At 39.3% G+C, this 22,462-nt stretch overlaps 1 protein-coding gene across 1 annotated transcript in view; it reads left to right on the top strand.

Moving 5' to 3' along the window:
- PDE7B (phosphodiesterase 7B) overlaps positions 1-22,462 on the top strand; it is a 171,871-nt gene that overhangs the window by 140,940 nt on the left and 8,469 nt on the right. The window contains exons 5-12 of the mRNA XM_008923829.4: positions 6,362-6,513; positions 7,950-8,013; positions 9,959-10,054; positions 11,739-11,839; positions 13,328-13,459; positions 18,807-18,898; positions 19,957-20,101; positions 22,037-22,133. Of these exons, the coding sequence (XP_008922077.1) occupies positions 6,362-6,513; positions 7,950-8,013; positions 9,959-10,054; positions 11,739-11,839; positions 13,328-13,459; positions 18,807-18,898; positions 19,957-20,101; positions 22,037-22,133 (879 nt within the window). The remainder of the gene's footprint in view (positions 1-6,361; positions 6,514-7,949; positions 8,014-9,958; positions 10,055-11,738; positions 11,840-13,327; positions 13,460-18,806; positions 18,899-19,956; positions 20,102-22,036; positions 22,134-22,462) is intronic.

The raw sequence follows: 22,462 nt of genomic DNA, 5'->3' as shown, positions 1-22,462 counted from the left end.
AACATGCCATTTCTTAAGAACTTGGAGAAGGCTTAGTAAAAGATGCCAAGATGTTTGTTTACATAAAAATGAGTGATGGCCCAAACAAAGACTGCAAATTGTGAAGAGAAACACATCTAAATTAGTCTTAAATTTGGATTTAATCTATTCCTCTTTCTGTTTTTATGGCAAATACTCTGTTACCTAAGTGGTCTTTGAAACCCTAATTTCTCCAGAACTTGGTGTAATAGGATTATTTGGTATATAAGTTGGATTATCAGTATAATTCTTAAATTCTGTGTTCTCTTTCAAACAGTATCAGAAAGAATATATTTGGGGATGGGGAGGAGACTGCATGAGTAGTGTTCCTCAAGATGCCAGCAATTGTGCAGGAACTTTAGGATTTGGAAATGGAACTGTTACAAGCCACCATTATTTCAAGTGAGGTGCAAAGGAGGGGAAGCTCCAAAGCAAGGTGACCTAGAAAGTTGGTGTCTCAGAACCCCTCACACTAGCCAAAGAAACACACAAGTACCTCCTCTGTAGAGAGGGCTCTGCATTGGTTTTGTGCACTTGTGTCTGTGGTTGATTAATGGAATTTTTACTCAAAGCAGAAAAGTTTAAAGTTCTTTTGTTATACTTCTAATTTTCTGCTTTTCTCTGATGTGTTCAGAATCCCGCTCTCACAGCTTCTGCCTAGCTGAAAAAGTGTTTACCCCTTTAAAGTGAAAAAATAAAGTTGCAAGCCATATGAATAATGGCAGCTAACGGAGAGCACTTGACCTCTAAAATTGAATTTTATCAGAAATCAAGGAACTTGACTTGAATATTTTAAACATTATAGAAGCAAGTAAAAACAAAGTGTCTATAACACAACTTCTTTGGATTTCCATATAGTTTGTGAAGTGTCATGAGGATTTCTACAGTTACAAAGATTTCAGCACAACACTTGTTTATCTGTAGATATGATACAGTGCAAGGTGTTCATCTCTGTCTTCTTAGTTGCAGTGACCAGTGTATATTCAGATGATAAAATTGACAAAATCTTATTATTTTTGAATCAAACCTGTTGGTTGGTTTCTTACACCAGCCACAGATGACTGAGAAGTACAGCTGGGATATTCACCTGAGCTTCTTGGTCCTTCTGCACTAGACTGAAAGGTTTTAAGTACAGTCCTTCCACATAGGTTTGTGGTGCTTTGTGCATTTTCTCAGGCCTTTCTTCAAAACTGCAGTGTTTTCTTTCTGAATCTCTTTGGACTATGAGGTGAAACGTGTCAGGAAGGCCTAGACAGTGCAGAGAGAAGAGGTTTTCTGTTCTTCTAGTTTGCCAGTGCTTTCTCCAGAATTCAAATTTAAAATATTAAGTTTGTCATTAATTTTTAGATTACCTCGGTAAGGTACCTGTATACAGCTACCCCTAGTAATGCTGCTGTTGTCTTTTGGATAGTATGATAAATCCATAATGTTAAAAAGATATTAGGAAGGCACAACTCTTCTACCATCAGTGCTAAGCACTCTTCTTTATAAGAAAAATTCATCAACTGACCATGCAATGAATATGCCAAACAAGACTTCAGTACAGGTGATCTAAATGAATGGCATGGTTTTACATACAAAAAACCCAGACAAACACAAATTATTCCTCCTAAGTCAATTACACATCTCTTGGGCTCTTAAAGGAAAGCTGTCTTACCAGCTGTCAAGCCAGGAACCAATGCAGAAAATTACCCCCATAATGTGTAGGACCAGAGACAAACGGTTTCCCAGAGTCCTCAGTGTTTGCAAACTGTCTGGACCTTAAATTGCAAGACTCATCCTCTCACCTTATCTTCCAGGTATTTTCAGCACTTTTCTGCCAATCCTGCCTGACTCTTCAGGCATACAGTGGCTGTGCATGGAATGCCTTTGCATCCTGGGAAAAGGTATTATAAATTGTATGAGTCAAAGGCAGCTTCTTGAGGACCTGATTTATTCTGCATCCTTTTGGAAAGAAGAGAAAAAACACTTTCTGAATCAGTTCGCTTTTGAAAATTAGTAAACCTTTTGTTGTCCACTCATATTGTACACTGAGATGCAATAAAGTAAAAAAAGGCAATATCGTGAAGTAAAACTCAGAGGCTTTATTTAGATGCATAACCAAATTTGTTTGCTTTGAAAGAACAGTAACAATGTGATGTATATCTGGTGCAGAGTTAAGTACATCCTTGTCCAGTTTTGATTTATGTGATCATTTCTGGATGTTAACTCCATCATTGTTAGCATAACGTCTGTCATTTTTATATTCATGCTGCCCATGGGCACACACTAGCACATCAGCATGAAAGAAATGTGAAAGAAAACTGGTAGCAGTTCCCAGTGCAGGAAACTTAGTTCCCTGAAATAACAGAGGTTGGTGTGTAGTGAGCTGTAGATCATTTTAAGGCGAGAAGATCTGTGTAACTGGAGGAACTGTGTTAGGAGAGAGAAGGCAGCCAGTGATTCCTGTAGCTTATTAACCTCTTGAGGGCCATGTGCAGTATGCAGACATCATCCACGGTCTGCTGCTGTGCGTATACGTGATGTGTCTATCAAATTACCTGAAGAGAAATGCAACCACTTCTGTCGCCTGCTAAAACACATCAGGAGATACGCTGTGAGCTCAGGCTGCCTGGGCTTTTGAAGGTAGAAGTTGAACTTTGTGAAAAATGCTTGTACAAACGGTTCTGTAAACGTGTATGTAATTCATACAAGATGTCTGTGTAATTCACGCAACAATTTTGTTCAGTATACAACGAAGAGTTTCTCCAACCCCTGTGCTGGGCAGTAACTCCATAGCATATGAGAATGGGCATCTTTTAAGAGATACAGATAATGGAGGTTTTTTAGGTAAACAAAACATTCAGAAGTTACCACAATGATTAGAGATAAACACAGTTCTCAAGGGAAGTTTTATGGGTATAAACAAAAGACATTCTTGTTTGTCTTTCACGTTCATTTCAAAATTGCACTTAATTACTAAATCCTCCCGGTGTGAGCTTTGCAACTTGTTCTTTAACTAGATACTATAGTCTGTGTTTTAGTACCCATAGTTTCATAGTTGAAGTTCAGGGATATCTGCAGTGGTACTTTTGGTTCATTTACTTTGTAATACAATTTAACCTAGAGGCACTGTATGACTCATATCATAACTTGTCAACATCAAAATTTTATATTTATGATTTAAACTGAAATTTACAGTTGTCAATAAAGTAATATGTTCAGTGTGTTACTGTAAAGTCATTCATATAAACCCTTAATTTCGTCTTAAAACTGTATTTTGATTTTGTGTCAGCTGGTGGATCCCATCTGGGGGATTCAGGTGCAACTGCTGAGCTGAGGGCAGAATTTAACTGTTCACTCTTGGCCATTTTGCCTTTTGCTCTTCTTTTTTAATCAGCCTTTTTCTCTCCATTTCATATGATTGTGCTTTTCTTTTTTGTTAGACACTGATCTTGGGAGGAGAAAGAGAAAATGCTGATGAGATTATACTAGTTTGAGGTGTGCTGTGCTCAGAGAGGGGCAGAGTTTTAGTCCAATTTTATGCAAGACACCATCATAATAAGGTATTACCTGTACATTAATGCAGATGTCAAAGTAATCTCTCATGGGTCATAGCAATCATCTGATTAGTCCTGTGATTCATAGACAAATTGATTATTACTAAAATGACCCAAAGGATGTGATTTAAACATGATATTCTTTTAAGTCAACATCCAGAGTTTGCATGTGGATAGTCTGGAGTGAGGGATTCAAGCTGTTCTGTCAAGAGCCCAGTTTTGAAAATACATTTGCTACTATTCTTTATTGGTATTATGAACTTCTTCCCTTATGAATGAAAATACAGAGCAACACATTATTGTGGGTAATCTTTTTTACATAATACAGTGCTCACCTGAAGCCTCAAGTCATGTTTCAGAGGCACCTGTCTGCTGATGACTACATTTGAATTGAGAGCAATGTGTAGCAAGGTTGATGGTTGAATTCAGAAAATATGTTTCATAATAAGAAGTTCTTTGTTTCCACCTGATGTGTCTGTGCTATGGCAAGTATTATTTGTGCTACTGAAATGATCTGGTAATCCAAAGGATAAAACAACCACTTCTTCATAATCCAGCATACAGCTCCTTGTTGGGACTTGGGCCAAACTTCCACCTTCAGATCATCCACAGCAACTATATGTATGAGTTAAAGACAGTTTATGAGAGTGTAGGTGATGATTTCAGTCATCTTTAACTGAAAAAAACCAGATATTAACTTAGATAAAAGTTGGTGGGAGCAACTACTAATTTTCAATGTACAAAAGTAAAGTTTTTTGGACTTAAAAGTTTAAACTTATTACCTGAAAGTAGTGACTGTTTGGGGGCAGAGATGGAACTATGAAAGTTAGGAAGCTGAGAAACAGCTAACACAAGTTTAAAAAATGAATTTAATTTAAGAGTGCTTTGTTATCCAGGAATTAAACTAAATGCTAGCCATTTCATAGCAGCTCTGTATAAGTAAAAAGAAATACAAAAACAAGTCTACCGGTTCCTCTACATGTCACTGCCACTGGGTAACTGTTCACACCTACATTAGTCACTCCTTCAATGGGCCATGAAATCGTTCCAGCTTTTAAAATGTGTGAGAGAATTAAGGCAGGTGCTGACACATCATAAATGATAGCCTAACCTTCAGGCTGGTACAGTAGTGGCATTGTTACTGTTTGCATTCTGGAAAACACATGGCTTGTCAAGTTGCAATAAAATTATTTTGTGCTTTTATATTGTTAAGACTCAGTGGGGTCTTTGGACTGCCCATGAGAACCATGAGACTTACTGATGGAAATTATATTGATACTCAGTATGTAAAGATGGGGTTTTTTGATGTTACTGGCTTTGTGTCACTCAATAGCTGTTGGATTACTTAATAAGGAAGAAACTTGCTACAGAATGTGCTCGCACGTCTGCTATTGGAGAAATCAAATACTGAACCATCGATGGTCAAAAAAAACCTTAACTACTTCTCTGAAAATCCTCTCAGAATAATAGTAGTTGTAAAAACAGCAGATTAAGTGATATTTTAATTTCACAGTAGAACAAATATTCAAGTTTTTTCATGAAAGGATATGGAAAAATAGAGAATAGAGAGAGTCATCTTCAGTTCATGGATATTTTTCATGATCTCTTATTTAAGCCTGGAATCCAGTGAATTGCTATGGAGCTTCTTATCTCAAGAAATCATTACTATTCTCTCAAAGGAGTGTTTAATCTTTGGTTTCTTACAGGTTTGTCTTACAAATAAAACTGTATTGAATCTCACTACCTTTAACCAGTTGTTGAAGTTTCTGTCCTCCCTTTTTCCGAAACTTATACCAGATTGTCAAAAGGAAAACACCATTACTGTATGTGAGCTTCTGTTAAAAGTTCAGATGAAATTACCTAAATCATTATGAGTTTTAGAAAACCTGCATATTTTTCTTGCTAACAATAAGGTAATTTAATTACTCTAATTAGTGATTTAATCACTGTATAAAAACTGCCTTGGTTTTTGTGTCACATTTAGCCCTATATGAAAATCTCTTAATACAGCATTAGGGAATTAGAATTATCCTGGTACTGAGTGAAAACAACATATTCTGTTGTGTAACCAGAATTGCATGTATTTTCTGAATATACCTGCTTTCCTAATTGCAGAACTAAAATATTTTCTTCATTTATGATTTACCTTAATATGTAGGAAGGACAGCAGACAATACAATAGGACTGTTAACCTATTCTTGCTTCTTTCTCTCTTTTATATCATTTTCCAAAAGTGGGCACACATTTATGTTTTCAAACAGTATTTTGAGGTCTCTTTTGGTGTCACTTTTTTGGTTTTATACCCAAGATGACCTTATCTACTGGTGCTATGCAATTTGTAATATATTCCAATGACACTTCTGTGAGGTAATGTTATTTTCAATTGTGTAGCTAGGGAACAGGCACAGAAGAGTAGGTGCAACTTTCCTGTAACTAACTCTGCCTAGTCATTTAGGCTTCCTCTAGTCATCTACAGTTAAGGTGATATATCACACACCCCCCAGCCCACCCAGTGACTTAGCTTAGATCACTTGGAATTTCTGTGGCAAGCAGTGTACTAAACTCAGATCTTCCAAGAGCTACATTAGCACTCTTTTTATTGGAACGTACCTCCTTTCTGAAATAAACAAATATATTATGCTGAAGTACAGTGATTTGAATACTGCTCCTTCATGTGGATCAGCAAGAAGCGTAAACTTTATGATTATTTTGTCACTATTTTAAAGGTTTTGATATTTCTCTTATTAAATAATTGATAAAGTCATCTTGGTTTTCATGGTTTCTATACTGATTGCTTTCCACAGATACTACACTCTCAGGGGAAATCGGCACCAAGAAAAAAGTGAAAAGACTGTTAAGTTTCCAGAGGTATTTCCATGCATCCAGGTTACTGCGTGGAATTGTACCACAAGCCTCTCTGTACCTGCTGGATGAGGACTACCTTGGGCAAGCAAGGGTAAGACAGATCTCCAGATCTCCATTTCCTTTAATAATATTACAGAGAGTGTCAATTTTGTTTCAGTCATCAGATAAACAAATTTATGGGTGATCTTTCTTAAATGACCCACATTACATGCCCATCTCACAGCAAACAGACTGTCCATTCCTCTTTTATGGTTACAGCTTTAAAGGCTCAGGTCTCAAAGCAACAAGAAAATGTCTAAATCTATTCAGCATTTCAGATTCCAACAACCGAAATTATAATCTGGATTTATTAAAGGATGGAAGGATCTCTGGCTAAATTACTGATTTAAGTAAGTGCAACCTTGACACGGGATTTAATGCATCCACTTGAAAAAAAACAGATGTCTCTCAGCTGGTATGGAACCCATTAGACAACCCACAATAGTCCTCCATAATGGCAAAGACTAGGAAACAGGGAACATTCACTGCAAAGAACTTCACAATGATCAAAATATAATTATATTATTTTGCAGCTCTTATACTCACTTTGAATGGTATTTTCTAATGAAACTTGCACAACTGATGGCATTGGGATTATGTGCCTAGGCAATTTCTATTCTCTGCGAGGTGCTGGAAAGTAATGAAGAATTCAGAATGAGTTTGAATATAAACTAAGAGATGGGAGTGAATGCATATTTGATTCACCCATATGCCATTGTAGGTCATACAGCTAATCCAGACTCAGTCTCTTAACTGAACTGAAGTAGCTGTAAAAACACTGTATATGGTGGTAATGATGGATTCTTCTGCATGTCTGAGTGGGCTTCACAGTAGCACTGTAAGTTTATAAAAACTATTCCTGTTTCTTGGTTTGTTTAGCAAATTGTAACTCATATTCACCATGAGAGCTAAGATTTTAATACATTGTATTAAAAACCTAAGAAAATTTACACTGATTTTGGGGACATGAAAGAACAATAAAGAATTTGTGTAGTAAAAGGGAATATTTTCATTATTTTTGGTTTATATTATTCCTTGTCTTGAGCTCCATCTAGAAGACATTTTTAGTATTGAGTTCAAAACCTCCTCAGTTAAAAGTGCAAGTGATATTTTATGCAGTACAGCTACATTTGGTGCCTGATGTTTGATATTTCAAGTACACCTCTATAGCTTTCCTGAATAAAATTTCACAGAATCTCAGAATGTGATGAGTTGGAAGGGACCCACAAAAGGGATCACTGAGTTCAACTCCTGGCCCTGCACAGGACCATCCCCAAGAGTCACACCATGTACATGAGAGTGTCATCCAAAAGCTTCTTGAACTCTGTCAGGCTTGGTACTGTGACCACTTCCCTGGGGAGCCTGTTCCAGTGCCCAACCACCCTCTGGGTGAAGAACCTTTTGGTTGATTAACATGGAATAATAATTAAAATCTACTTTACAGTTTGACACACCAGTCATTTGCCTTTTCATATTTGTTTTTTCCAGCATATGCTATCCAAAGTGGGAATGTGGGATTTTGACATTTTCTTGTTTGACCGCTTGACAAATGGTAAGTAAATTTTTTTAAGTCTTTAATATCTCTCATATATGACTATTCAAGAAATCCCTAATTAATTATTTGCTAAACATTTCCAGTTTAGGTAACTGAAGATAAATTTGCAATTTTTAACTTCTCTTAAAATCATATCCTGGAATTTTATCAGGCTTTTACTGAACTATAGGGTAATGTTTAAAGTGTCCTTTTGTATTAATCTAACCTCCTACATTTGTTGTGGTCACCTCTTCAAGAAGGTGTTTCTGTTTCCTTTACCTGGGAAATTGCCAAGCTACTTTAAATATACCTGTTAGATACATTGGTCAATAATTCCAGATCATCATAATCAGTCAATTTCTCTTGAGACAAAAGACCTTTAAGTAAACATACCCTTGCTTCTGTTCAGCAGCAAAAATTGGGAAATTTATTAAGAAAATAAAAATATGTGAAATGTTTTCCCTAAATGCCTGTAACATATGCCTGTGATGTATTTCCTTATCTTTCTTTGCCCCTGCTCAGTAGTTAGGGCCAAATAAGTTTTCATGTCCTTTTTGTTCATATATTTATTTTCTTTCTGGAGTTATTTGAAATAAGGAAAGACTCCCTTCACACACAGTTTATATGTAGTATGGGCTTGGTTTGTCTGGGGTGTTTTCCTAACTTTTCTGGAAACACTGCTGCTGAATTAAGCAGTGCAAACTTTTTAAAATATTGTGTATATGTATAGTTGATCATGTAATACTAGTTAGGCTCAATTGTGCCAGTGTTCCCGGTATTGGATTGTGGTGGGTTGACCTTGGCTGGATGCCAGCTGCCCACCCAGCCGCTCTGTCACTCCCCAGCTGGACAGGGGAGAGAGTGAGGTGGAAAAAACAACTTGTGGGTTGGGATAAGGCAGTTTATTTAAAGCAAAAAATAAAGCGGAAGCGAAGCAAAAGATAGCAGGGTTTATTCTCTACTTCCCATCAACAGTGATGGTCGGCCACTCCTGAGAAGCAGGGCTTCAGTACACGTGACAGTTTCTCAGCAGGCAGCCATTGGAGACAATGAGTGCCCACCCTCTTGCTCTGTGCTTGAGCTCTTATATCTGAGCTGATGTCATATGGTCTGGAATATCCCTTTGGTCAGTTTGGGTCAGCTGGCCTGCTTGGGTCTCCTCCCAGGATCTTGCCCTCATTTGAGGAAGGAATGTTACAGTGCTGATGCTGTGCTCAGCAGGAGCCAAAACACTGTTGTGTTACCAACACCCTTCTAGCTACCAATGCAAAGCACAGCACTTTGAGGGCTACTGTGGGGAAATGAACTGCAGCTCAGCCAGACCCAATACATGGATTTACAGTAAGGCCAGTGTAACATTACAGTGGGACTTGAGACTGTAAGTGCTGCAACTCATTTTTCTTGTCTGCGTCATCATTATGAGATGCAACTGTAGCTGAGCTAGGTACATGGGCTAATTACATGTTTGTACAGCCATGCATAAAATAAAAAATTTAATTACAAATTGCTGCTTTTTAGTAATTAATTAATTAGTACAGTATGGCAAACCAAAGTGGCAGAAAAGCCATTCTCCTTTCTGCTGTTTCTGGAGGTAGACCTGAATTATGAAGATGATGTCATTCGCAAACAAGCCTGTCATAAGACTTCCAGTTCAAACCATGTCAGTTTACCTTCTTCCAGTTAAAACCACAGTTTGCCTGTGTCATGCTGAAAACGCAAAAGTGACTTCATGGCAGCTAGACACAATAATGGTACTCCATTGGTACAGCTGTGCCATCAACTCTTGATTATATATAGGAGTACCTTATGTAAGTGACTCGTGAGTATATGAGTGTCATCTAAGCTCATATGATACGACCTAAGGTGATAGCATCTGATTAATAGGAAATTACCGAGATTTTTAGTCTTGCTTGTTTTGTAACTCCTGTTACAGGATCTAAGAATTGTTCCTTTCTGCTTTTAGGAAACAGTCTCGTAACACTGCTTTGTCACCTCTTCAATGTGCATGGACTTATTCACCATTTCCAGTTAGACATGGTTACATTACACAGGTTTTTAGGTAAGTGCTCCCCTCAAAGCCATCTTTGAATGAAGTTTGCAGCTTAAGTAGAGCATCAGAGAAGGCACTGGCTTGGTCTGTGTATCTACATAAAAATCATGCTGTTGTTGCAAATATTTCAGTAAAGCATTTCTGTGATATATGTTGGCATACAGTTACAGACCCTCAGGTACTTGGTTCAGTACCTAGTCAATGGAGGGACTTCAAAAGGCTCTGCATTGGGCTGAAGCATCCCAGTACCACAATCGTTCTGGTGATTTCACATAAACTATTCCATGCAGACATATGGCCAAGCTGTAGGCCCACACAGACAGACAAACAGACAGACACTGCAGAACCTAAACGATTGTGGTGTAGTATAATTATTTTAGTGACTAACAGACCACTGAGACCCAGAGCAGTTAAAAGCTTATGTGCAAAATTTAACAAATCATATCAAGCTGTCTGCACTGAATAGTGTTGATGAAAGCCCCTGCTGCTGTTACTGCCAACACAGATATTAGCCCCATGCTGTCAGTGAACCAAAAGAAGAAATTGGCCAAAATCAATTACTTTTTGCATCATGTTTTGAATGCAGCTGAATGCCAGTTTGTTAGGCTGTCAGGAGGAGTTTCCAAGTCAGGGTCTCTTCTTTAAGAGTGCCTAATTGTTGCTTCTGGAAAGCATTCCTCTGGTATGGAGAGACAAAATATCCCTGCTGTTTCTAATTCCTGTGGGCAGCCATGAAGTGGACACTTGAGTCATTAGAACTAGTGGTACTCAGAGTTCAAAGGATTACCCACTGTACCTCACGATGCTTGTGAAGTTGGAAACAAACAGAAGGCTAGGACTTTCTTTGGCGTTCCCTGTGCTGGCAACGAGTGCCATGGGAAATCTGCCTGTTACCTTTCTGTTTGATTGATTTGATACTGTCTAGGAGAGTGTTTTGGACAAGATCACATGCAGCTTCTAGTGTTCACATGGTGTTGTCCCAAGACCACCTAGTGGTGCAGGCACTGCTGCAAGGAACAAATGGGTGTGAAGCACACACCTCAATGATTTTCTGTGCAAGTGAAAGCTGAGAGTTAATAGGTTGGTGCTCCTGATCCAGCTGGACCAGTTCCAGCACTGTAAACTAAAGCAAGAAGGACTGGTATTTTAAAATGAAAACATAGATGTGACTAAAATTATCACAGGAGATTTTGCTGTGAATACCCCAATGCTTTATCTTTTGATTCTATGCGTGGGGGATGTAGAAATGCCTTTGGCTGTAGTTCATCACTCAAATAACAAATGATGCCAGGATATCAGGGCCTTACTACCTGCTGCTGTAAAATAGGTGGTACTGTCTTAATGGCACACTGCTACCCTATGGCAGCAGCCTAAATAATTATACACCGTTGTGGATAAATTTGCCTCTCTTCCTTGTTTATTTTACTCCTGAATGAGAGCCTTCACTAAGGCAAGAAAGAGTTGATTTATGCACTATACCCACTCTATGCCCTCAGGCCTCACAAATCCTTTCATGCATTTTTTCTCTAAAGGTGTCCCAATAAGAGCAGCAATCTAAATAAACTACAGCAATTTGAAGAAAGTCCTTAGACAGCTGACTGCAAAACCTCAGATTGTATTTTAAGTCCAGTTTCCACTTGTGGCCATGGCATTCAGAGACAAAAGGATCTTTGTTTTCTGTTTTGATTCCCAGTTATGGTTCAAGAAGATTACCATAGCCAAAACCCATACCACAATGCTGTCCATGCTGCTGATGTCACACAAGCTATGCACTGCTATCTGAGAGAGCCCAAGGTAATGACAACCTTTCACACTGGTGTTGCTTTCAGATGATTCTCAGATTTTTTTCCCAGGATTGAAATAAAAAGATGTTTTTAGATAGCGAAAAGTGATTGTGTGCTGGAAGTCACCAACAAGTCAGGAGCAGTGTCAGCTACAGATTACAGACATTTTAATCAAGCTACTAGAGTCACTTCTCATCATGCAGGCAACGTGTCTAAATGCTGTCATATGAGCTCCATCCACCACGATGGTGTGTACCAGCCACCCAGCAGTGGCTGCAGTTCTTCTCCCGTGAAACTCAGCAGAAGGCAATGCATGCCTGTGCCTCAGTCACCTCAGGGCATAAGGTCCTCTCGTCAGTATTTCAGAATACAGATTAGGCAGTGCCGCACCAGGAAAGGGCAAAACAATCCCTTCAGATGGGTCTGTTGTGCAAGGGTGTCCTCTGCAAAAGTAAACAGGAGCATTTGACTGCTGCAGCAAGTCCTCACAGCGTCAGGGTGTGACATTACCTTGTGTTACTGGAAGGCACTGTGATAGTGGAGTGCTGAGCCACAGTATAAGAACATGACTAGTCTTTCCTGGCTTGACTTAAATGAAAGGATGTTCTGCTAGAACTAGCAGTTTGTTACACGAGAATATAGTAATGGTAAGTGAGGACAGAAGCAGGCCCCAGCTTTCCTGTATTTTCATCTCCTGCAAGATCTGCAAGTCCCTTCTGTCAAGACTTGCAGAGGACAGCCAACATCCAGAACCTGTACCATTACTGCTCTTCAGTTCTCATCTTGGGATGCTTCTTTCATCTCACAGACCTGTACTCTGTACAGACTCATCAGGCTGTAATAGCTGCTTCACTGTCAGAAACAGAAAATGCTAAGACTTCCTTTCATTTCCTTTCAATTATAAGAAAATTTGCTTCTAAATGAGGTCTATAGCAGAAAAAATCTGGAGAGGTTTTCAAACTTGGATGTTTGAAATTAGAAAGGTAAATTATATTCTCTAACAAAATACTTATAGTTAAACTGAAATAGCTAACAGCCAAGTTTGAAATTTCAAAAGCTGATGAACTCTGCATTTTATAACAGTGTCATGCTAGAAAAATGAAACCTAATCTATTGTTGGCATTACTAAATACTGTGTGAGGCAGAGCTCTCGCCATGTACGCTAAGCGTAGCCAACCTGCCAGTATACTTGTTTAATTTTTTAAACTGAATGTTTTAGACTCTTCTCAAGCACTTCTATTACAACAATCCATATGTTGCCATGAATGATAAAAGAGATAAGAAATACAAACTATAATAAAACATGATTATATAGTCTAATATCTTTAAAGATGTTTGTTCAACCGTCACCTTAAAAACGTTCACAAAATTTATTTTGTATTTGACATTTGTATACAAATGCCTATAAAACCAAGCAATGCCAGCTGGTTTGTTTATTTGCCAAAAAAAGAAAAAGTGTTTACTGTTCATATTGTGATTAATGTGTGTGATGATTCAGCTTGCCAACTTCCTCACCCCATCGGACATCATGCTGGGACTGCTAGCTGCTGCGGCCCATGACGTGGATCACCCAGGGGTCAACCAACCCTTTTTGATTAAAACAAAACACCACCTTGCCAGCCTGTATCAGGTAAAACTGCTCATCAACCTGCTAGCATGTGAAATGGTGACAAGGAGAGTTTAAGCAATTTGCAGTGAACTCTAATGCCAAAATCTGGCAGCGGGGGGATGCTGATCAAGTCATCCTGCACTTCAGAGTCTGGACAATTTCAGTGACACCAGGTGTCACTTCTTACAGCAGAGCTGATACACATGAGAAAGAAAGTGGAAATGCTGGATTTTTTTGAGGACATTTATCAGTTGCCTGACATTTATCAGATCTGCTGTGTAGATCATCTGGGATGAACTGTGAGGAACTGTGGGTAGGAGATTTAAAATCACAAGAAGATAATTTGTACTTCATCTTCCTTCAGTGACCAAGTAAGCAGCAGGCATGCTCTAAATTAGTGCTGCATTAAAAGAAACTTTTGCTTCATATGGCTGTAGAAAAATTAAATACTTAGTGAACACTGCATTAAAAAAAATAGAAGATAGAGGAAACCAAAGGAAAGTTGTAGACATTTACAGTAATGTTCCTCGAGATATAAAGAAAGAACTTAAAAACAGCCACTAGGTCACACCACAGGCTGTCTAGACCAGTATCCTGTTTCTAAGAGCAGCGAGTAAAAGATCTCAGAGAGAAAAGTAAGTCTGGGATAAGTACAGAGCTGTCCTTCACCTGGTATACTTACTTCCAGTTTTGGCAAGCAGTAGTAGAAAACTTCTGAAACAAAAATACAGACCCTCTTATTCAATAAATACCTATGAACACATGCTGCCTGATTTTTGTGGTCCTTTTTGAATATATTTGAGGTTTTGACCCACATTGGAAGAGTCAACTTCAACCTTCAACTTCATAATGAGGTGTCAGAAATAGAATATCCTGAGGTAAAAATTAATCTGCCTGAAGAAGACTCACTAATAGCTATGTACCTTTCTACACGTACTTGGCAAATTGAGAGATTGCTGTGATGTCCTCATTACTCAATAAGAGAGTCTCTCTTGTTCTCCTCTACTCTGGCAATGTTTGAGTTTTCCCATTACACGGTACACGTTTCATTGTGCAATGGTGCAACTGTCCTGCCCTCAGATATGGGAATGGGCTGCATTGTGAGAGCTCCAGCCAGGGCATAGTAATGCTCAAACACTGAAAAGTTTGTGACTGGTCTCATCATAAACTGATGCAACATATTGTGTCACACCCATATGTGTCTGGTCCATTTTATTCCAGTCTTTTCTAAATGTTGGGCCAGCTGAGTGAGGAGAGAGAAAAGTCAGGGGCCTAAGCTGGGGGACTTTGGGAATGTTATGTTAAGGATCCTTTGAAGAGGAGTGAGGAGAGCCATTCCACAAAAAACCCTTGTCCTACTAAAGGTACAAACAATTCCTTCTCAAATTAATAGTAAGAAACAGTAGTATATAATTAGGTTGAAAAATCAGGCTAATCTGAAAGAAATACAGCTAAAATATTAGTATCTTGGAGAGATAGTTTCTGCTCAGTTGACTGGGCTTGAATATACTTAAAAATGTTGGTTAGAAAAGGCAGTGACAATGCATAAAATGCAATCTTTCAACAGCAAATGAGATTTTAAGTACTCTACTTAGGGACATTCACTGACAAGTTTTACTTATTTTATCTGAAATTGATCCCAGATTGTTTCCAAAAATATTAGTAGTATACAGTATATGGATGCCAGTAAAAATAACTACTGGAAAAAAGTTTTGCTGAGAACATTTTTAGCAAAAAATTTAGATTCGGAGAATAGTCTGTAAAACATATACTTTACATGTGCTTGAAACTGAAACAAAAAAGGTCATGGTTTTTGGTTTTTAAGTAGCAGAACTGCTGGGATTAATCAGAAAAAAGATCAAACAAAAGTAAATTTTAACATAGCTGTCTGTCACTGGGACAGTGGACTTATCCATGTATGGCATCTCTTTGATGGTTTGACATTTAAATTAGAACTTTACATTTGGAAGAAAAGGTTTTGCAAAACGAGGTGGCTCAGTATTTGGCAAAGATGCAGTGTTTGACACCTTCTGAAGTGCATATATGAGAAGAGTCGTGTTTCAGGAAGATAGGCGACATCACCTGGGACTTCAGAGCTTTCAATATTTATTTTCAAACTAAATCCCTATTTTATGATACAAGACTTTTTTTTTTTTGTAATCTATAGGGTAATTTCCACAAGAGTCTGTTGCATGTGGTTGCATGCACCATAGTTTTCCACAAAAATAAAAGTGCCTCATTCAAGTCCTCCAGTATTACAAAGACAGTTGAGAGTGTAGAAGGTGACTGTAAGGGGTCAGGAGGTCACGGAGTTCTGTGAGGAGCACACCAGCATTCCTTGTTATGTGATGCAGACTTTGCTTCTAACTTTCATTGTCTGGCTTTTAAATGAAGGACAAGAGTTTAGAAATATGGAAAGATCACATACAACCTCTGTAGAACAAAACAGGTTTCAGAAAACTGTGAAAGAACACTTTACAACTTTAATATAGATGTATATAAGCTGGAAATAGGAAGGTACGTTTTGGGCATCAGTTATAACAGTTCTGCTTAAAAGCACCATTTCTAATTGAAGTGTCCATTTAACATTGTGTAGTTAAACCAATTGCTCAATGACTAAAAATAGATGACCAGACTGAGAGAAATTCTGATCCACTTCGACTTTGAATTAAAATTGCAGTTTACTCTGCACCTGGTTAATAGCAAGTCTTCCTCTCTTCAAGTTACTATTCTTTTCCAAATGCATATGTTGAGTGCAGTGGTTCAAACAGCTCAGATAAACTGACAGATTGGAGATATTGTGATAGTTTAAGTAAAATAAACAGGTTTTATTTCCTCACAGTCCTGAAGTCTGTGTTTTAGCAATTCACTGTAAATATGACAAGCTTCCCATAGTGCAGCCTCTAAAACAAACCTCAGCTACTAAGTTTTTTAAAAAAAATAAAACACCAGGTGAAGCAGAGCTGAGAACTCCAGTCTGCAAACCAGCACACAGACTTTTCTGTGCATGGGACATCTCCTCACCAGCCTAGGCGATCCGATAGCTCACAGCAATTAGTTTTAATAAGGCAGTAGTGTGTTCCTAGGTGGAATAGCTGACTCTACTGATTGTTGGCAGCTGCTTCAGGGATTCTGGCTCCTTACATTTAAGAGGAGAGTCATATGACTTCATGCTCAGTTACTGCTTGTTAACTTGACCTTTCCTTTTCCCTCCTCTGTGTACTTTCAGCGTGGGAAACTAGACAGTGCAGCAGTGTCAGTTTAGGGTTCCCCCTGTAGCAGCAGGCAACTCACAGAAGTGGAAATATTCTGAGATAATTACCTGAGTTTGCTTTTGAATTGGATGCAGGAAAGTTCTCAGATGCCTATGTGTTCAGCCCTGTTCTGGCTGGCCTTCAGTATGGCCAAAGAGCAACTGCATCCATGTAGCATAATTCCCTGGTTGAGGTAGGTGCTGGTGAAGCAGCTCCTCACAGCAAGTAAGGCTGCCATGCTGGAAGGCATGTGGGGTCACAGGGTGCTCCAAGGGGGATCTCCCCTGTCAGGATGTTTCAAGGGTGCAGTCAGTCCACGGTCCCAGGAACCTGTGCACACAGGCACTGCCTTAAACAAGTGTAAGCCTTCCCAAAAAGCAAAGGTGTCAGTCAAGTGGAGTCTGTCTAATTTACCTTCGGGTAGGAAGATGGAAGCCTGTGGTCTTGGGGTGACTCTTGGGACCAGGATTCAACTCTGTGACTGGGTAGGTGAAAAAAAAGAAGAAAAAATTTGTTGTTATGCCCTATTACATTTCCTTATTTTTCTTGGTCAGAACGTAGGGTTGCAGAAGTCCATCCTGATGTATTTAGGCAAAAGGAGAAAAGGGATATTTAGGTTGGCAAATGAACAGAATTGCTGTCAAAAGTAATTTCGATACTGCGTAACTAATGTTGAGATCTGAGTCTTTCAGCTCTTCCTAAGAAAAGGACTTAATTTTTTGCACAGTTTGAAAGTTTTGGAGTTAGTTATACTTTGTTTCCTCCCCTCCCCTTCCCCAGTATCCCTCATACCTGTAAGGGAAACAAACAAGCAAACAAACAGACCCAGAGAAATACCAAATCGACATTGTTTGTGTGAATTCAAAAGCAACAGAAAGTACTGTAATAGGAAGTCAATACAAATTGCACTCTCACCATTGCACTAATTTGTAGCATGAAGCTTCAAGAAAAATAAAAATGCAAATTGGATCTTGGTTACTGGCAATGTTTAATGTTTCAACAGTCATTAGATATGACAGGATTACAAAGGAGGATGGGGAAGCCTTAAGGAGAAAATACTGTTCAGTCCCTCTTGGAAAAGTAGAAGCTGTGCATCGTGTCCCACAGGAAAGGCAGCACTATGGCAGCAACAACTCAGACTGTGAATAAGGGAGCTGGAGATTAACAGTGGCTGGAAAGAGGGATTCTTACTCTAATTTCCCTGTTTGCAGTGACAGGGTGGAGTCCTAGCTCTGTTTACCTGCTCAAAAGGTTTGATTGTGTGTTGATTTTTTTTTTTAATCCAGTGCTTATCTACTGCAAAAGCCAGGGAACAGATGCTAGAGGTTTCTGAACAAGTGACATTTCTGAGGCATTTGGTGATAGAAGGTACTCTGTGAACTAAAGAAGTGATGATTGGCAAATGAATTGTGTGTTAGGATAGTAATTTCAAGTCATCAGACACAAGATATCCAATTTGTTATAATTTACTGACAACCTAGAAAGCTGGGTTTCTGTTCTCTAGCAATTTTTTCAACCTAACTTTGGTTCCACTTTCTTGGAAGGAAGCAAACAAAAAGGACTCAAAATTTGTTGCAGACTAAGTTGCTGTGGCCTGCAAATGCTCAGCAGTACTGCTACTCCTCCTCCTTTCACTGAACAGCTGCAGATAGCTTCCAGTTCCCTGACTTCAAGGGAAATTTGGCAGTTTAGTTTTCTTTTTCTTGTCCACTCTGCATTCAAACTGTAAAGGTTGAGAAGTCAACCCGGGATTAATAGGAGGCAAAAATACGATTTTGCACTCCTGCTTTAATTCTTTTGTTAATAAATCTGTTAGAATGTAAGCTACCTCCCACTCAGGTGAGATTAGCTCCTCTATCCACAGCAGGACTCAAAAACTGTAGAACAACAGGACTCTAGGGCTGACCTTAGCTAAGAAATCCAGAAGTACAAGGTCCTTAAGTATAGAAATCTAGACCAATTACTCTAATCCAAATGTGGCTAAAAAGCACACATTTTAGACTGATGTTACAGCATGTCCAGCCAGGTCTGGGTATCATGTGATATGGCAAATCCATATCTGTACCATGGATATCTGCCTAACCCTTGAATTTATTGCTGTTATTCCTCCACAGAACGTTTCAGTGCTGGAAAACCATCACTGGCGATCTACGATAGGCATGCTGCGAGAGTCACGGCTCCTCGCCCATCTGCCCAAGGAGGTGACGTAAGTGTCCACAGGAAGAAATGCATCACTGAAACTAGTCCGTGGCTTCCTTCACTCTTCTTAAAAGGATACTAGCAAAGAGGCCCAGGCTTCAGAATAGGCTGAACTTCCTGCCCTCACTTGGTGCCAGTATGAAATCATGAGACAAGTTATACAGCAGAAGTATTTTCTAAGACCTAGCTGCTTCTGCACCACAGGAATGGCTACTCTCAGCACCAGGAGCATGGGGAGGCCCAGCAGAAGTGGAGCTTTTCAGATCAATTGTTGGCATTTTTCATTTTACATAGCACCAACTGAATATGGAAAGATTTAGTGATTAAAAAGCATGAAATAGGACATTGAAGGAGTTGGTCAAATAGCATCAAGACTGCTCAGGACTTCCATACCTGCCTGTGAAAGCATGGTCCAGCCTTTATAGGTGAAGCAAAAAAAAGCAACAACATGAGCACCTTGGCCAAGTTGCTGCTAGCTTTGTATCTGCTGGTTTTGTGCAGTACTAGTCCCACTGAGGAATGGAGGTTGAGCCAATGAACAGATTGTGATACTAAATTTTAAATCACAGGTGACCTTACCAAGAACATAAACAAGTCACCTAGAAGCAATAAGCTTTGTATCTCTCCAGAAATTCTTTGCATCAGACAGTTGCATCTACCTTCAGTTGGACTTCAGTCCAGATCTTCACAACTTTGACTGCAACTTCAAAGTTGCAGTATTAACCACTCAGCTCTGAGCAGCTGAAGACGTGAGCATTTTTCTTGATGCATTATGCTCTTGTTTTGGAGTGGTTTTTTTGTACTTTCCTAGCACTTTTCAGAAGCTTTCAGAACAACCTGTGCCAACAAGCATTTTTCGTCTACCTTATCTATTCCTCTTGAACCCATTTAGGCAGGTAGAATGGTTGTACTCGGCAAACCCCAGCAGAGACTGACCAAACAGATCACACTGGATCCATAAAGAGAGAGGAAGCTTTGTACTAGCTGTAATCCGTAGCAGGTTGGTTTGAGCTATTAATGTTCAATGGTTCCATGATTAAAGGGGCTTATTTTCCTCCATTGCAGACAGGACATCGAGCAGCAGTTGGGCTCCCTGATCTTGGCAACAGACATCAACAGGCAGAATGAGTTTTTGATCCGTCTGAAATCTCACCTTGACAATCAGGATTTGAGGCTGGAGGATGCACAAGACAGACATTTTATGCTTCAGGTAACTTCAAAAGATATTTTTTTCACTATTATTTTTACTCATTTTTAAAGTCACAGTATTTCCTATTATATGTTGGAGTAACATATGATGGTATGTCTGGACATCAGCCTCTCCCTATTACCATAAACACTTTCCTTCTGCCACCTGGCATGTAAGGCAAGCATAAGGTGCCTCCAGTATTTCCTTTTGTAATTTCCTTGAGTTAAAAAGTTGTGAATGCAACAGATAGAGTGTGTCAAATGCTAAGAAATGAAGATAAGCTAGTAATTATTTTATTTCCAGAACACTGCTTCTCTTGCCAGGTAATGCTTCGATTGTAGTGTCTCTCTCTCCACTGGTGTTATTTTCTAGCACCATGCAGGAGAGCCCCCTCATTGGTGTGTTTACCAGCACAGTGTGACATCAGGTGTCCAAGTCCTGTTCCTGTGATGGACACTTAGAAACTGCCTCTGCAGACAGCTGTTGCCATGGCAGCAGATGCTTCTCTAGAGCATCTACCCAGCTAATGAGAAAACCATGCTTTATTAAAAAATGAAATAGATTCACACTGTTTCTGTGTTAAACTGCAGTCATTAGCAGACTCTTCAGAATAAACCTTGACCTATTAAAGCATTATCGTGATTAAAGTAGCTGCATATACTTGCTTCTTTGGAGAAATTACATTAATTTCATTCTTAAGTCCATAAAGAAGTTGAAGTAATCATTATCATTTATAAAACAAATACCTACATGTTTTCCTTTTGTCTAAGTTACAGTTCCTTACTGTTGCAAGGAAAGAAATGCTGATCTGGTAATTCTTCCCCCTCCTGCTCACCTGTCCTGCATCAAACAGTCATCTGTCAGATTCCTGCATAGACCGTGCAGGGCAGGATGACAGGTTTATTATATTTCTGGACAGATTAGGCAAGAAAGTTGTGCAAATGCCAAAAGCAAAGGAATTACAGTTCTCAACTGTGGCAAAAAAATTTCTTATGTACTTTTCTTGAAAATAGTAACTAGGGAACAGACATGATGAGATTTAATTATTCGGTGGATTAATTGTGGAAAAAAAAAAGAAAAAAATCAAGGAATCTTGATTGATCAGAATAAGCTAAAGAATGTCTGAAAGGTCGTTGTAATAGATAGTAACATTAGGGCTTAATCCAGAGAGAAAAGTAACGTGGAGACTTCCCTCCTCTGGTTTACAGGTCTGAATTTATACAGGAAATGTTTCTTATGTTTTCTTCATGGGTGCCAGAACGACTTCTGACTTCTGTCAGGCTAACTGACTGTGTTCATGACATGAACATCTTGTTCCAAGGCAGTAAGACAGGCAGACTAATACATGGTTTACTTTTCTGAAACAGTTACTTGATTTTTAAAACCTCTTGCCCTCCTGTACGCATTCCCCTGCAAAGCACTTAAAAGTACTAGTTAACTAAGTGAAACCAAGCCAGGGGCAGTGCTGAGAGCCTTATGCTCGGCTTTGTAAACAAAAATGTGCAGACATTAAGATGAAGTGTAATTGAAGTGAGATGCAAGGTCACTCACTGAGACTACAGAGAAATGATGCCCAAATATACCAGCTTGGCTCTTCCCTTCCTTGTCATCAACCATGGATGCTGAGCCAAGCAGTCAGCAGGAGCCAGCCTGAGGCTTTTGTTGGCGTATTCCTTGCAAGGAATATCCAAAACACTTTGCAGCCTTGGAATTTGGCCCTCCTCTTGTTCTCGCTATGGTAAAGTGGAGTGCTGAATGAAAGTTTTGTCTGCAGCTTAAATAAATGCTCTTTCCTCAAAGGGCATGTTTGGGTGAGGCTGAGTCTCTTAAAAGGTAATCTTAACCCTTCCCAGCATTGCTGGTGAGGCCTGGGAGTTTCATGACTGCAGATTTACTGCTGAAGCATTGCTGTACAGTAACTTCTTTTCTCACTCCTACTTTTCTTCTTGCTTTTAGATTGCACTCAAGTGTGCTGACATTTGCAACCCTTGCCGGCTCTGGGATCTGAGCAAACAGTGGAGTGAACGGGTCTGCGAAGAGTTTTACCGGCAAGGTCAGCCCCTTTGACTCACAGCAGTCCCCTTTTACCTCAGATTTCTGTGGGTTTTGTGTGATGAGTCAGAGGTAGAATTCAGCATAACCACCTTGCCTTGAAATGTGCCTCGAGGATGAGATGTTGAGAGATACACTGCCTCACTGGAAAAGCGGCAAGGGGCAGAAGAGCAGCAAATGTTTCTCTGCCCTCGCTGTTCCTCTGCGAGCATCAGGCAAGAGGGAGGGCTCTGCCTCAGCACTGGAATTCAGCTTAAGAGCCCATTTCTAGGTTCTTCTCTGAGAGCTGTCTGGTCACCATTGGCATTTCTGAGCTGGAGCAGTGCCGGG

Source organism: Manacus vitellinus, unplaced genomic scaffold (assembly GCF_001715985.3).
Source record: "Manacus vitellinus isolate BGI_N305 unplaced genomic scaffold, ASM171598v3 scaffold_4_pilon, whole genome shotgun sequence".
Taxonomy (NCBI): Eukaryota; Metazoa; Chordata; class Aves; order Passeriformes; family Pipridae; genus Manacus; species Manacus vitellinus.
Note: the sequence above shows the minus strand (reverse complement) of the source record. Positions and strands in the feature narration are given on the sequence as shown.